Raw genomic sequence first — 14,907 nt, forward strand, 5'->3', positions numbered from 1 at the left:
TCTGTGCGTATGTGTGTTTGTGTGTATGTACATAGATATACATCCGTATCTTCTTTACCCATTCATGAGTCAATGGACTTATGGGCTCTTTCCGTAATTTAGCTATTATTCATAATGCTGCTATTAACATTGGGGTGCATGTATCCCTTCAAATCAGTATTTTGTGTCCTTTGGATAAATACCTAGTAGTGCAATTGGTACATCATAGGGTAATTCTATTTTTAACTTTTTGAGGAACCGCCATACTGTTTTTCAGAGTGGCTGTACCAGTATGCATTCCCACCAACAGGGTAAGTGGGTTTCCCTTTCTCTGCATCCTCACCAATATCTGTTGTTACCTGTGCTGTCAATTTGAGCCATTCTGACAGGTACGTGGTGATACCTAAATGTAGTTTGTTTTGTTTTGTTTTTAAATAGGCTCCACACCCACCATGAAACCCAACATGGAGCTAAAACTCACCACCCTGAGATCAAGAGCTGAGCTAAGATCAAGAGTCAGATTGTTTTGTCTGTGCTATCAGCTGGGGCCTGCTTTAGATCCTATGCCCCCCCTCTCTGCCCCTCCCCCACTTATTCCCTCTCTTTCTCTCTATCTCTCTCAAAAAATGAATAAACTTCGAAGAGTTAAAAGAAAGAAACATTCGTTCTAAATCTCAACCATGGGTGCTCTGTAATGCACAGGTATACAGCTTCCAAGTGGTCCTTCCCACAACAGCTCTCTTAGACCTTTGCCATTGCTTCAAGTTCAGACCCTTTCCAACTCACCCCCATGGCTTACTTTAATAAAAACCGAAACAATACAAAGAAAAAAAAGGTATCTCGCCACAGTTGCCCCAACCTATTTCCACTAAACCTAAAATGTATCTGCACCTTCCCTCCTACCCACCTCCTCATTTCCCAACTCAAACCACATTCTCTCCCCTGAGGCTAACCTCTATATCCAACTCCTGTTTCCATTCCCCCCTCCATCTGCTAGGCTTTTCTGCACCAAGGTCCTCTAGGTTAAGGTCTAAGAGGTTCACACACCACAAAGAGGCCATTAAAATACCTGAGCTAGGAGGTCCTCAATGTGGTTTGCCCAGGTCTGGCATTTAACTCATACCTGAGGGAACAGTCAGCATCCTCTTCCCAGACATCAGTCACCTGAGCATCTACAAGTATGGTGGCAGTTCAAATGGCAAAGGAAGAGAGGAGGGAAACAAGCAGAGATCATGTGGTACTTTCAGGGACCTGCAGCATCCAGGTTAGTCGCTGACTAAAGAATGCCAAGTCTTCATCCCCTCAGAGCCACTGTGCATCTGTTAAGAAATAAAGATGCCAGAGGGCCTGCCTAGAGACAAGTTCACAATCTGTTGATCCAGCCTACACAAAGAGTTAAGGTTCAAGTGGGGGACTTTTCCATGGCCTCCCACAACACTAAGGCACTTCTTTTACAAGTGAATCAACTGAGTCAATGAGAGCTTCAGTTATTTCCTCAAAGACTCCCAGCCAAGGCACACAAAGTGGAGATTCTACAACACATGGTCATGTCATCATCTGCTAACATCCATATGTTCATTTCCCCTCAAAATCCATAGATTGGAATCCTAATGCCTGATGTGATGGTATTAGCGGGTGGGGCCTCTGGAACAAGGCCCTCATGAATGGGATTAGTGCTCTTATAAAAGAGACGCCACAGAGACCCCTTGCTCCTTCTACCAAGTGAGGACACAGCCAGAAGGTGTTTGGCTATGAATCAGGAAGATGGCCCTCATAGGACTCAACCATGCTGGGGCCTTGATCTTAGACTTCCCGGCCTTCAGAGCCATAAGAAAGAAATTTCTGTGTTCGATTTTGTTAGAGCAGGCCGAATGGACTGAGACACCACCCAAACAGATGTTGACAGGTTTAACAAGATGAGATAAAGAATGTTAATGTGAGTTGAATTACAATAAATATATAGACCTCAATTTCAGTCTTAAAAAATATAAATTATAGTATACATCTCCACAACTGTTGTGAGGACTTGTGGGTTATCAGGAGCCCTTGTCAAAAAGATTTCAATGTCACTGAAAACTCAATGTGAATCTCTTGGCTTATCTTATCTGCATATGACAAGGTCCACAGGAGGGTTCTGATAGAGCCAGTCATATCACGCCTATAGAACAGAGTGTCCTGAACGTTCAAATAAGACATAATGGGAAGACATAGGAGGCAAGCCAAAGGCTTCATGGCAAAATATACTTACCACTGAACTCACTCTTTCTTAGCAGTGCACCAACAACCCAGCCCACTTAACTAAAGCAGCTCTGGAATCAATCTTTGATGACAGGATCATAGGAAAGTACAACACAAATACCACACAAATGGACAGCAAAATGATCTCGCAGATCTCACAAAGATGCAGTACCTAATGAAGCCTATGAAAGGGACAAAGAATCTGGCAATTTAGCCACAATAATGACCCAACAGATGCTCAAAGGAGAATGGTAGGAATAAAAAACACCAAGAGAAGCTAGAAGTGTACGTTGTGGGTGGAGGGTTGGTTACTAGAGCAAATAATTTTGGAAAAAAAAAAAAAAGAAAAAAATTTACTATGATCATTCCTCTGACTTTCAATGTCAAGTGAAGACTTGAATATTATTCATCACATATTTTTTGTCACAAAAATAATCTCTTCCCCCACCCCTAAAATTCTAAAATTGTAAAAAATTCTAAAATTCTAAAAATGAATACTTAGATAAAATTCACTTATTTTAATTTTTTTTATTTTAGAGAGAAAGAGATTGCACAAGCAAGGGAGAGGGGAAGAGGGAAAGACAGAGAGAATCTTAAGCAGGCTCCATGTGGAGCCTGAGGCAGGGCTCGATCTCAGAACCCTGGGATCCTGACCTGAGCCAAAATCAAGAGTCAGATGCTCAACTGACTGAGTCACCCAAGCGCCCCTAACTTATTTTTATAATTTGGGCTTTGTTTTTCCCTCACAATTAACTACAAAATTCTGGTCCTTAAGTGGATTTACTTTGGGGGCACCTGGCTGTATCAGTCAGTTAAGTATCAGACTTCGGTTCAGGTCATGATCTCACAGTCCGTTGAGTTCGCGCCCTGCATCAGGCTCTGTGCTGACAGCTCGGAGCCTGCAGCCTTCTTTGGATTCCTGTCTCTCTCTTCTCTCTGCTCCTCCCCTGCTCATGCTCCATCTCTGTCTCTCTCTCAAAAATAAACATTATTATTTTTTTAAAAAAACACTGGATTTACTTTGAGTGGACTTTTCCTAGGACCAACTATTTTCACAGTTTGACAGACTTTTCAAAGGGCAGCTGTGAGGACCATGAGAGGACTCAAAAGCACATCCTTGGAGAAATGACAGAAGGAAATGAACCTTGAGAAGAACGCACTGGGGACTATAATAAGCTGTGTTCAAATGCTGAGGGGCTGACATCGTGATTCTATTTCTTCTGAAAAGCCCAAGAATGCAGAACTAGAGCCAGGTTAAAAATAATGTAGACATTTCTCCTCAATATAACAGAAAACTTTAACAATTACGTTGCCCAAAAAGTGGATGCATTGTTTCCATTACTGCAGGTGTCCAAATAGGTTACAGCTAAGGAAGTACAGGTTAGTACAGCACTCCACGCTTCAGAGTCCACAGCTAATCAATGACCTTCCGCTCTCCTACCTTACACCTATTCAGTTCCTTCGCCCAAGGTCATTACTCAAGGATCTATTAACTCATTCAAATATTTACTGAGTCCTACTCTGTGGCAGGTACTATTCTAGGAGCTAGAGATATTTCAGTCAACAAAATGGAGAAAACCTTTGCCCCTCTAAAGTTAATTGCATCAGATTTTGAAAGTAACAGATACACAGGAAGGAGGGAATTGGTCTGAGCAAGGGGTCTGGGAGGAGAATGGGTTGGAATTTTACATAGGGTGATCAAGATAGGCTTCCTGAAGGGTGGCATTTGAGAGGCCTCATCAACAGGAGATGATTAACGTGAATTCTAGAAACATTACTTGTCATCCCATGGCTAGATAATCAAGTGATCACTAGCCCAATCAATAGACTTCTAGAGTCACTTCCCCCCAGCTGGCCTTATAGCTGTGCACAAGCCAAAAGAAAGCAAGGGCCAGTTAGAGCCCCAAGTCTGGTCCCAAGGCCCCTGGCCCTCCTCACATACCTGGAGACAGGTTTTCCCTGCTTCAGAACAAGGCCTTACCACTGGGTTCAACTCCCATCCACCAGCTCCCAGCCACCTATGGAGCTTCCAGCGATAACAAACTCCCTACAGTCCTCTTTTTCATTGAAATCCCATGTTGCCCAGATTGCCACTCTACAGAGTGGCCAGTTGCCACTCTACAGAGTGGGAGGGCTGAAAAGGTTTATTTCAGAGAATTGGCATCCAAGGGCTGCCACAATTGTTGGCATCCCAGGGCACAAGAAGTATTTGGCAAAAAACCAAAAACACACTTAAACATGACTTGGTTCTAATTTCTAGACTCCCAGACATCAAAATACACAGAACTTTAGGAAACTACTTAGTAATCCTCTTATTTTCCTTAGTTTCAAAAAACAACATTCACTTTCCAACACTCTCTGGAAGTTTCAAGCCTAAGAAGGGTTGTCCTTTTGTGGGAACAACTTTCAAACACATGGGAGCCTCACTTAAAGGTTTCTAGTTTGGGATCCAGGGCAGAATTAGAAAGATACTAATGCCACTCCCTTCAGGAAAGTAACCCAGTAGTTGGGGCGCCTGGATAGCTCTGTTGGTTAAGCCAGCCTCTGACTTCAGCTCAGGTCATGACCTCATGGTTCGTGGGTTCAAGCCCCCTGTCAGGCTCTGTGCTAACAGCTCAGAGCCTGGAGCCTGCTTCAGATGCTGTGTGTCTATCTCTTCATCTCTGGCCCTCCCCCACTGGGTTTCTCTCTCTTCCTGTCTCTCACTCTCTCTCTCAAAAATGAACATTAAAAAAACAGCTAACAGGGCAGAGCCTGCTTGGGATTCTCTATCTCCCTCTCTCTCTGCACTAACCCTGCTCACAGGCACACACATGCTATCTCTCTCTCTCTCTCAAAACAAATAAAAAAGCCTAAAATAATAATAATAATAATAATAATAATAATAATAATAATATAACCCAGTCGAGTTCATTACTCATCCAGTGAATGAATGGATGTGACAGAATGCCTAGCACCTACCCTGGGGAAAGTTATATTAATTTTTCTTTTTAATTTTCTTAAATGTTTATTAATTTTTGAGAGAGAGAGAGAGAGAAAAACCCAGTGGAGGAGGGGCAGAGAGGGAGAGAGACACACACAGAATCTGAAAGCAGACTCCAGGTTCTGAGCTGTCGGCACAGAGCCCAGCGCAGGGCTGGAAATCAGGAACCACGAGATCATGACCTGAGCCCAAGTCGGAAGCTGAACCCACTGAGCCACCCAGGGGCCCCGGGAAGTTTCCATTCAGGAGTCCACTCCATCCATCCACTCCCATTTCCGCAAGGCCAGAGCCCTTACAACACATACCAACGGGAAGGATGCCATACAACTGTCCACAACCTGCCCTCTGTCTTCCAAAGAGGCTGCCCTGACAATATCTAGAAAAGAGGGTGCTCTGATCAAAAACCCCACGGATAAAGGTCATGACTGCATACCCTTAGGGCCTGATGACTCCCCAGGTTCCACTTGTAGCACACTTTGTCCCATTGGAAACGTCGTGGCTTTGGGTTCCAAGGTGCCCTGCAGCTGAGTGCAGGCCACCGGGAACGACCTCACCACAGCTACCTATCCTACCTACCAGGAGACAGCTTCGCACCCTTCACCCTTCCTTCAGGCCCTGTGCTCAGGGTCTCGGTCGAGCCAGGGCGTAGGACACAAGCAGAGAACGTGAGCATTTGAGGACGCAGAAACGGCCTTGGGGTTCCCCTGCTCGGGGACCACGTTCACGACCTGGGCACCTAAGACGTTGGTGACTGGCACACGGGGCGACGGGGAGTGTGGACCGCGTGAAATGAGGGCCCTCAGCCGCTTCTCCTGCAATTCAGAGGGGGAACTCTGAGTTCACCCCAAAGAAAAGGTCACTTCAGTCACCAGCTCCCAAGAAGCCTCCCTGCGGAAGGAATGGTGCCATCAACAGCCTGTTCCTCCTTCCAGCCCAGGCTGGGCTTCAGGGGGAGCACAGCACCGGGGGGGGGTCCTAGGAAGGTCCCGCTGACCCATGCCCCCCGCTGTGCCACCACCCTCACTAAGAGCCCCGCGTGTCACTGTCCAAAGTGTCTCAGGCTGGATGTGAAATCATAGGGTTCCCCACAGAAAGCGTGACTCAGTCCCTAGAGCCTATTTTGCTGGATTCCCCGCTTCAGGGGACATGCACGTCTCCAAGCCCACCTCTGCTCTCAGGACATGCATGCTACGTGCAAATGCTTTCCCTGCCTCTCGACAGGCAGCGGTGGGAAAGCCAGCGGCGCAGCACGCTCACGTGGAGCCCGACTGCCTGGCTTCATGCCTCGAGTCCTCCCGCTTCACAGCAGTGACTCCCGGCACACATTCTTTCACATCTTCCATTGGAAATACTAATGGGGACGAGAGTCCTTGCCGAGGTACTCTGTGTCAACAGCCAAGATCTCTAAAGTGCTCAGAACAGTGCCTGGAACAGGCTAAGCGCTCTACCAAGGTGGGATAAGACCAACGAAAACAAAAACGCATAGGCAGTCCTCTCGTGGCCAGCACCTAAGGGAACTGCTGGGGATGGTGAGGCAGGGGAGGGATCCCTTCCTTCCCCCGACGGTGTCCGGCTCCCCCTCCCTCCTCAGGACTTCCCGCTGGCAAAAAGAAAACCTCCCTGCCTGATTCTGGGTGGTGCCAGCTAGGAACAGAGTGCCAGAACAGAGTGCTGCAGGGAGGGCCACAATGGAAGAACCACCTTATCCCAGGGGGTGCAGGATCCACTGCTCCACAAGTACCATGAAACCAGTGCAAGCAGAACAAAGAAACAAAGGCCACGAACCAGGCCAGGGTGCAGTGGACTGTGAGAGTCCGCCAAAGAGCGGATCCAGCCAGGGAGCCTGATACTTTGATGTGCTTCAGGTCAAGAGACTCTGCCTCCTCACATATATGGCAACCGGGACAGCACGTTTATGGAGGCGGTTCAAGACTTGAAAAGCATCAAAGGTACTCTGACAACAACCAATTTTAGATGAAATTCAGGGCAACTAATTTAAGAAGAAAATGTCTCAGATATCTAGCTCATGTATCAAATTCCATGCGATGGGTTGTGCAAAATATAATAATAATGGTAATAATGAAAATAATGATATTAAAGATAATAATAATCTCCTTAATTCCTGACAGAGACAACTCACCCCCCGGGGACAAAATAGATGCTTAGGAGCCTCAGCTGCTGAGAGTGGGCCCCACCACACCATCTTACTGAAAACATAAAGTACCATTCAGACTGATATGTAAGTTTGGGAAAGCCTCAGTTCTTAGACTTTTGCTTTCGGTAAGGTCACGGTGCTGCCTTCAGGATGTTTTCAGTCTTTGATACAGTATTGGAAAACTCTGTTGAAATGAGAAATTCCAATGCAAGAAAACAGTGTCTTTGGAAAGAACTGGGTCCCTAACGCGGTCAGGACTCCATACAGGACATGGCACCGCAGACACTTACACAGACGCACAAACACAAACGCCAACAACCTGACAGAGGTGGAACCCATGCAATGAAAGAGCATTTGCTCAAGACCTCATTTCCAAAGGAGGCTGAGAGACGAGCACTGCCTGCTCAAGTACACATGCACTGGCTTCTAGGGACCTGGTGGGCTCTGAGTCACTTCTCCCTCGTGCTGCCTGGGGAGTCCCAGAGGAGATGTGATTCCTAAGGTCTGAAACTCTTGAAACACGGAACGAATGCAAGACAGGAGGTGCTCTACGGAAACATGAAGAACCACGCCCCACGGATAGGAAGAACAAAACCCACAAGTCTGCCTGGAACAAGGAGCTTTTCCATCCAACTTCCTCGCCAGAGTGCGAAGAAGAGGTTCCCACCCAACATGTCCCAAAAAGATGACTTTGAACTCCATCCACAACACCCAGTTCTCTTCAGCACACAGCTCCAAGTAGGAAAGAGTCTGGACCACCCTCTAAAACACAGAAGTGCCACTTATTCCTGGCCCATTTGCTCAGAGTTCATTGATTGAATGCAAATTGCCTTCAGAAATGAAGAGCTCAACAGGGAGTTGCACTTGCCCTAATCCAGACTCCTACCCCGTAGTCTCATTGACTCCCAAGATAGAGGACCCCTTTAGCCAAAAGCGGGGTGGGATCTCCCCCTCCCCATCAGAGGGTGCAACTCTGCCACCAGGGGCGGGGCGGGGCTGGGCGGGGCAGGGCAGCTGTTGTGGAGGGGGGAGGCAGGAGGCCTGTGTTCACCTGCTGCTTCCACTCTCAACCCCTTCAACACAGTCCCTGGCTGGCCTCCAGCAACTCAGGCCCACCACCCTGACTCTCCCTGGAATGTTTCTCTGGAATCTGAGGTCCCTGTGCTTCATTTTCACAGGCAGGAATGTTTCCTCCTGCTCTTGGCTGCGACGTCCCTGGCCCTGCCTTGACGTTTTCCCTCAACCGCAGGTCTGCGTGTTCGCACCTCCACCCTCCAACCCACTGCACACAGCGGGCCTGACTCTGCACCTGCGCAGCTCCTGGACCACCGGCCCCCCCCCCCACCTCTGGAGCCTAACCCCCCACTGCATCTGGGGCCCTCCTCCTGGAGGGAAAGGGCAGGGTGGGATGGCTACAAGGCATAAAGGTCACTCCTGAGTCCTCCAGACCACCAGAGAAAGGAGAGCAACAAGAACCCCTGAGCACCAGGGAGGGGAGGTGGGGTAGGGCAGGCGGGGTCGGGTGGAATGAAAGGGGAAGACAGAGAGGGGCAGGCGGAAACCCTGATGGGACCTTGTTACCAGGATCCCTACATACTCAGCCCTGGGACTTATGAAGGTACTGGAGGGAGGCTGTGGTTCTCAGCCCCTGGACCTTTAGGGTTCTCACAGATGGTCTTCTGGGGCATCTGGGCATCGCACCGCGCTCAGCCCCTGGCAGTGGTTGCGCTCCACGAGCCTATCCAAGAGGTGCCCCGTGTAGCGCGGCCCCCACCTCAGCCCCTACCTCCAGGAGCAGCCCGAGCAGCAGGGCCGCCACGCTCCGGGGCTGGCGGCTCATGGCTCCGAGTCCTCTCTGGGTGTGTCCCGCTACTAGGTCGCAGGCGCCAGTCAGCAGCACGTCCCCCGTGAGACGGTCAAGAGGGCAGGGAGGGCGTTAGTTCTCAGCAGGCCCGGGGTGGGGGGAGGTGGGGTCTCCGTGCGGCTTGAGGTCGCAGAACCAGTACACGGAGCACTTACAGCTCAGCCCTCTCTGCGCTCCGCCCCCAGCCTGGAAGCAACCGCGCCCGCGTGCGCGCGCGCGCACACGCTCCTGGCACGCCCTCTTTGGCACGCACTCGTAGGCACAGGGATCCAAGCACAGGCAGGGGACACAGCTTTAGCCTGGAGACTGCATCAGGTTCTGTGTCTCCCTCTCTGCCCCTCCCCCATTCGCGTTCTGTCTCTCTCAAAAATAAATAAACATTAAGAAAAATTAAAAACAAAAAAGGTGAAACTTTGCGATGCTTTCCTCCTAGCCTGGTATCTCTCCTGTGTGTCCTCTACCTGGTTCTAGATGATGGCTGGTTGCTTCCAGGAATTGGTAATAGGGTAAGGGCTGGCTGGCCAGGCTGTTTCCCCGAGGAAAGACCATGAGAGTGCACAAATTTCTGAAAAAGTAACAAGGTGAAGACAACTCTAGTACAAAACTCTCAAGGAGGATGTGACTGGCAGTTGCAAGAAATTCTCTGATCTGTTGTTTGGGACAGGACTAGACATGATCCAGGCCTGCTCAGCTGCCCCTGATGAGGGAAGATCCCAGAACCTGGGCTTTTGGGTTGTCACATGAAGCAAATACACGAGCGACTGGGCTCGACCTGGAGTCCCCCATGCAAAGCTCATGTCTCCTCACATGGATCTGCCTGAATGATGGACGTGGATTTCATTTGTTGCACCAATATGTGTCTACACCTTCTTTCAGTTGAGTACTCTTGTGGTCCTTGGGGATAATAGCAGTGAACAAAACTACATGGTAGCTTACCCTCTAGTTTGAAGTGTAGACTTCAATCCAGTGAGGGAGGGGTAATGGATAATTAGAATAAAGAAAGAAAGGTATGTGAAGTTGTACGTGGCCAGGAAGAAAAATAAATGGCATGACACATTTAGGAGGTATGGCAGGTGTCACTGGAAATAGGAGAGGCAGGCCAGGCCTCTATGGCAAATTGTCAGCAGCAGAGACCTAAAGGGAGGCAGGAGAACTGAATGGCACTATTAAGTGAAGGCCCTAAGTTACCAGCAGCCAGGGCCCTGGGAACTTTCAAACAGGATGAGTGCAGTGAGGCCCTGTTCTCCTCTCTACATGTGGTAGAACTTGAATTCAAAGACAAAATAGGACCCGCAATCTGTGGCAATTATTTGCTCAGGAAACCAACCTGTTATCTACAATGGCCAGGCCACTATCTCGAAGTCAGACTGGCAGAAGCTTGTATACATTGTGTCCCCACTTTCAATTTAGAATCAACTGGAGAAAGCCACTTATAGTCCCCTAATCCATCCCATAGTATGGCCCACCTCTAGTTACCTCACCTACAGTTTCTCCATGACAACAGCCTCCACTTAAGTCGGGGCATCCTAGAAGCCTTCCCTTTTTTTCTGCCTTGAAGCTTTCCTATTCCTCTGCCTGACTTGGAGTCTCTGCCAAGTACGAGAGATCGCGGCAGACTCCCTTGCTGTCCCAAGCACCGAGTCCATAGCTTTTGCCTGTTCTCATGTGCTTAGTCTTTGTTGATTTCCCTTGAAGACTGGAGGAGTCATTCCTTATAGAAATCAGAGTGGAATTACTCCTGGCCTTGCCACACCTTCCCTATTTTCAGCTGTCTAATTTCCACTTTTGAGCAAACAGACGGCAACACGAGAATCTAAGGTCTATGCTGGGGTGACCACCTAAAGGTCCTTACTTGTCGACTTTGTAAGGAGGCTAGTCTGTTACTGAGGTGAGGATGTTGGAGTAAAGGAAAGGGGAGGGGCTGACTCAGAAAACCACTCAGAACCCCAGAGTGGGTGTGGAGATTATTTTGATCTAAAGACGTAGGAGATTCAACAGAAGAATCTTCTCAGAGCTTCTCTGATGTGACTCAAAGCAGCAACTGCTGGAAAGGCCAGTCTACTGAATGCATCTACTCATGGGAAGAAGATTGAGAATAAATCTATCATAAATCCCCTCTCTGGGAACGTTTCATGGCCATGGAAAATTATGAAAAGAACACTCACTCCCACAGAAACAAAACTCTTCCTACCTCAACCAAAACACCAGAAACAACAAGTGTTTGTGAGGATATAGAGAAAAAGGAACCCTCGTGCACTGTCGATGGGAATGCAAATGGGTGGAGCCACTGTGGAAAAGAATATGGAGGTCCTTCAAGAAATTGAAATAGAATTACCCTACAATGCAGGAATCACACCACTGGGTATTTACCCCAAAAATGCAAAAACACTAATTCAAAGGGATACATGCACCCCTATGTTTATTGCAGTGTTATTTATAAGAGCTAAGACACGGAAGCAGTCCAAGTATCCACAGACAGGTGAATGGATAAAGAAGAAGTGGTATATGTAAAATGGAATATTACTTAGCCATAAAAAGAATGAAATACTGCCATTTGCAATGACATGGATAGAGATAGAGAGTATAATGCTGAGCAAAATAAGTCAGTCAGAGAAAGACAAATACCGTATCATCTCACTTCTGTGGAATTTAAGGAAAAAACAAATAAACAAAGGAAAAAAAGAGAAAGAAACAAACCAACCAAGAACAGACCCTTAACAATAGAGAATGAAATGATGTTTACCAGAGGGGAAGTGTGTGTGGGAGGGGGTATGGTTGGAATAGGTGATGGAGATTACAGAATACACTTATCATGATGAAAAGAAAAAACTTTCTTATCTCCCATGTGTTCTCCTAAAATTCCACTGCCCTGTTATTTTTTTAAATGTTTGTTTATTTTTGACAGTGAGAGAGACAGAGCATAAAGTGGGGAGGGCAGAGAGAGACAGAGACAAAGAATCCAAAGCAGGCTCCAGGCTCAGGCTCACGAACTGTGAGATCATGACCTGAGCTGAAGTTGGATGCTTAACTGACTGAGCCACCCAAGTGCCTCATCCATTGTCTTTTTATAAACAAACCTATTTGTTCTACCCACAGAAGCTCTTTCCCCCACTCCCTTTCTCCTACTAAGATATGTAAGCCTCTAACGGTAATCATGTAGTAAGCTAGCTACTCTTTTTTGTAAGTTCTTCTCTACATAGGAATAAATCTTTTTTTCTCCTTTTAACCTACCATTTCAGTTTAATTTGCAAGTCCTCAATGAATTAGCCTAAGACGGTAGAGAAACAGCTCCCCCCCCCCCAACATGGCTGATGCAAGAGAATTAGTGAATGAAAAATTGACAAGTTTGGGTGAGAAATGGGAAAGTTCGGAGTTAAGGACTTAGGCCATAAGCATAGATTTTTATAATCAGATTTAAAAAAGCAGAACAATGGTGGTAGCTTTGATGCTCCATAGATTGATTTTGCAAGGATAACCCTACTTGGTCTTTTTTTTTATTTTAATTTTTTAATGTTTATTTATATTTGAGAGAGAGAGAGAGCAGGGGAGGAGCAGAGAGAGAGACACAGAATCCAAAGTAGGCTCCACGCTCTGAGCTGTTAGCACAGAGCCTCACGTAGGGCTCAACTCACAAGCTGTGAGATCATGACCTGAGCCAAACTCCGACGCTTAACCAACTGAGCCACCCAGGCGACCCAACCCTACTAGGTCTTTAAAAAAAAAAAAATGCATTACCTACTACTCGTGAAAGTGTCACTATTCCATATAGTATATGCCTTTTCTACTTATTTTTATATTTTTATTGTTTTGAGTTTTTTATTTTAATTCCAGTATAGTTAACATACAGTTCTATATTAGTTTCAGGTGTACAATATAGAGATTTAACAATTCTATATATTACTCAGTGCTCATCATGAGAAGTGTAGTCTTTATTGCGCATTACCTATTTCACCCATGCCCCACCGCCCTGCCCTCTGGTAGCCATTAGTTTATTCTTTGTAGTTAAGAGTCTGTTTCTTGTTTTGTCTCTCTCTCTTTTTTATTTTTAATTTTTTTGCTTTGTTCCTTTGTTTTGTTTCTTAAATTCCACATAGGAGTGAGATCGTATGCTATTTGTCTATGGGAGGGAGGGACCCCACAGGCAGAAAAACGGGAAAAGAACAGATCCCACACCAGGCACCTGAGTCACAGAGACCCATACTGGGAAGATGAATCCCTGTAACATTTGGCTGTGAAACCCAGAGAGGCTTAACTCCACAAGTTTTTTACAATCAGTGAGGCCTAACACCTGAAACTTTAACATCAGTGATCTTGGCTCTGGGAAAGCTGAAGGGTGATGGAAAATTGAGTCCTTGTACTTGAAGAAGAGACAATACAACAAACAACACCGCTGAGATAAAGCATAGAAGTAGCATTTGAGGGTACTTGGGTGGCTCAGTCGGTTGAGTGTCAGACTCTTGATTTAGGCGCAGGTCATGATCTGAGAATTTTAAGATTCTCTCTCCCCCTCCAGTCTTCCCCATCTCAAATTAAAAAGAAGGAGAAGGAGAAGGAGGAGGAGGAGGAGGAGGAGGAGAAGGAGGAGCAGTAGGAGGAGGAGAAGGAGGAGGAGGAGGAGGAGGAGGAGAAGAAGAAGAAGAAGAAGTTTGAAAAATTCCTGGGGTATATGGGAAAGAGATTTATTTAGTAATCTCAGAACATGTGCTGGAGGAGCAGAGGATAGAACACTTACCCAGGAACAGAAGAGCTGGTGGATGCCATTTCCTTCTCGCTGCCCACCCCATGCCCACAGCTAAACACACGAACACCTGTGGAAACCAGTGACATTCAAAGCACTCTCCACCGAGCTTGCTAAAAGAGCACTCCACACCAGCATTCCCTTGCTGAGATACGCCTGGTAGTTCTACAAGCAGCTGGAGATCTGCTCCCACAGCATACTTGTGCAAGCCTGGCTAACCCTGCATGCCACACTGTGTGTTTTCCTGCAGATCTGCCCCATCCAACACACCCTCAGGAGGAGTCCATCCAAAGTGGTGCCACAAGCGTAGCAGTGTGCATGCAGCTTGCACGAAGTCCAACACAGCTCCAAAGTGACTCGCACCTGGGGAAGAGGGCAAGATAACCATCAACACATGTTCCACTGTGGCCCCAGCAGTGGAGTCAACTGGGGGCAGACATTTTGTCTGACTTCAGGCCCTGTCCACCAATGAAGGCTTCTCAGAGGACAACACAGGGAGAGAGTACCTTGGAATTCAGCGCGACTGTGGTTCTGACAAATGCCAGGTCAGACTCAACACAAGCCCACTGGCCCATCAACAACACAGGGCCCAAACCCTATCCACAACAGGCAAAGAGAACCATTGCAGATGACTGGACTGAAGGCAAAAACAGCTCAGCCACAACAGCAGGATACATGCACCACACACATGAGACACCCTGAAGCACCATGGTCAGGTGATGAGGGGACATTGCACTACAGGGGACCACAGGACTTCTCCTTCATAAGGACACAGTTTCAGTTGTCAGAACAGGTAAGCGATCTGGAGCACAGAGTAATGGAAAACAAAGAAGCAAAACGAGAGGAGCAACAAGAATACTAAAAAATGAAAATAAATAATGGCACTCCGTGACACCACAGAGTGTAATGAAATTTGCATGATACGGGTCCCAGAAGGAAAAGAGAGACAA

General features: G+C 47.1%; 1 protein-coding gene and 1 long non-coding RNA gene across 2 annotated transcripts in view; one reads left to right on the forward strand and one right to left on the reverse strand.

Moving 5' to 3' along the window:
- VOPP1 (VOPP1 WW domain binding protein) overlaps positions 1 to 9,577 on the reverse strand; it is a 111,406-nt gene extending 101,829 nt beyond the window's left edge. Inside the window, exon 1 of the mRNA XM_043588488.1 lies at positions 9,142 to 9,577. Coding sequence (XP_043444423.1) covers positions 9,142 to 9,195 — 54 coding nt within the window. The 5' untranslated portion in view covers positions 9,196 to 9,577. The remainder of the gene's footprint in view (positions 1 to 9,141) is intronic.
- Positions 1,181 to 14,486, forward strand: LOC122487687. Its single transcript, XR_006298440.1, has 3 exons — positions 1,181 to 1,300; positions 9,246 to 9,255; positions 14,476 to 14,486. It is a non-coding gene; the product is annotated as an uncharacterized LOC122487687 (long non-coding RNA).
- Positions 14,487 to 14,907: the final 421 nt, after the last annotated feature.

Source organism: Prionailurus bengalensis, chromosome A2, assembly GCF_016509475.1.
Source record: "Prionailurus bengalensis isolate Pbe53 chromosome A2, Fcat_Pben_1.1_paternal_pri, whole genome shotgun sequence".
In the NCBI taxonomy this organism is placed as follows: domain Eukaryota; kingdom Metazoa; phylum Chordata; class Mammalia; order Carnivora; family Felidae; genus Prionailurus; species Prionailurus bengalensis.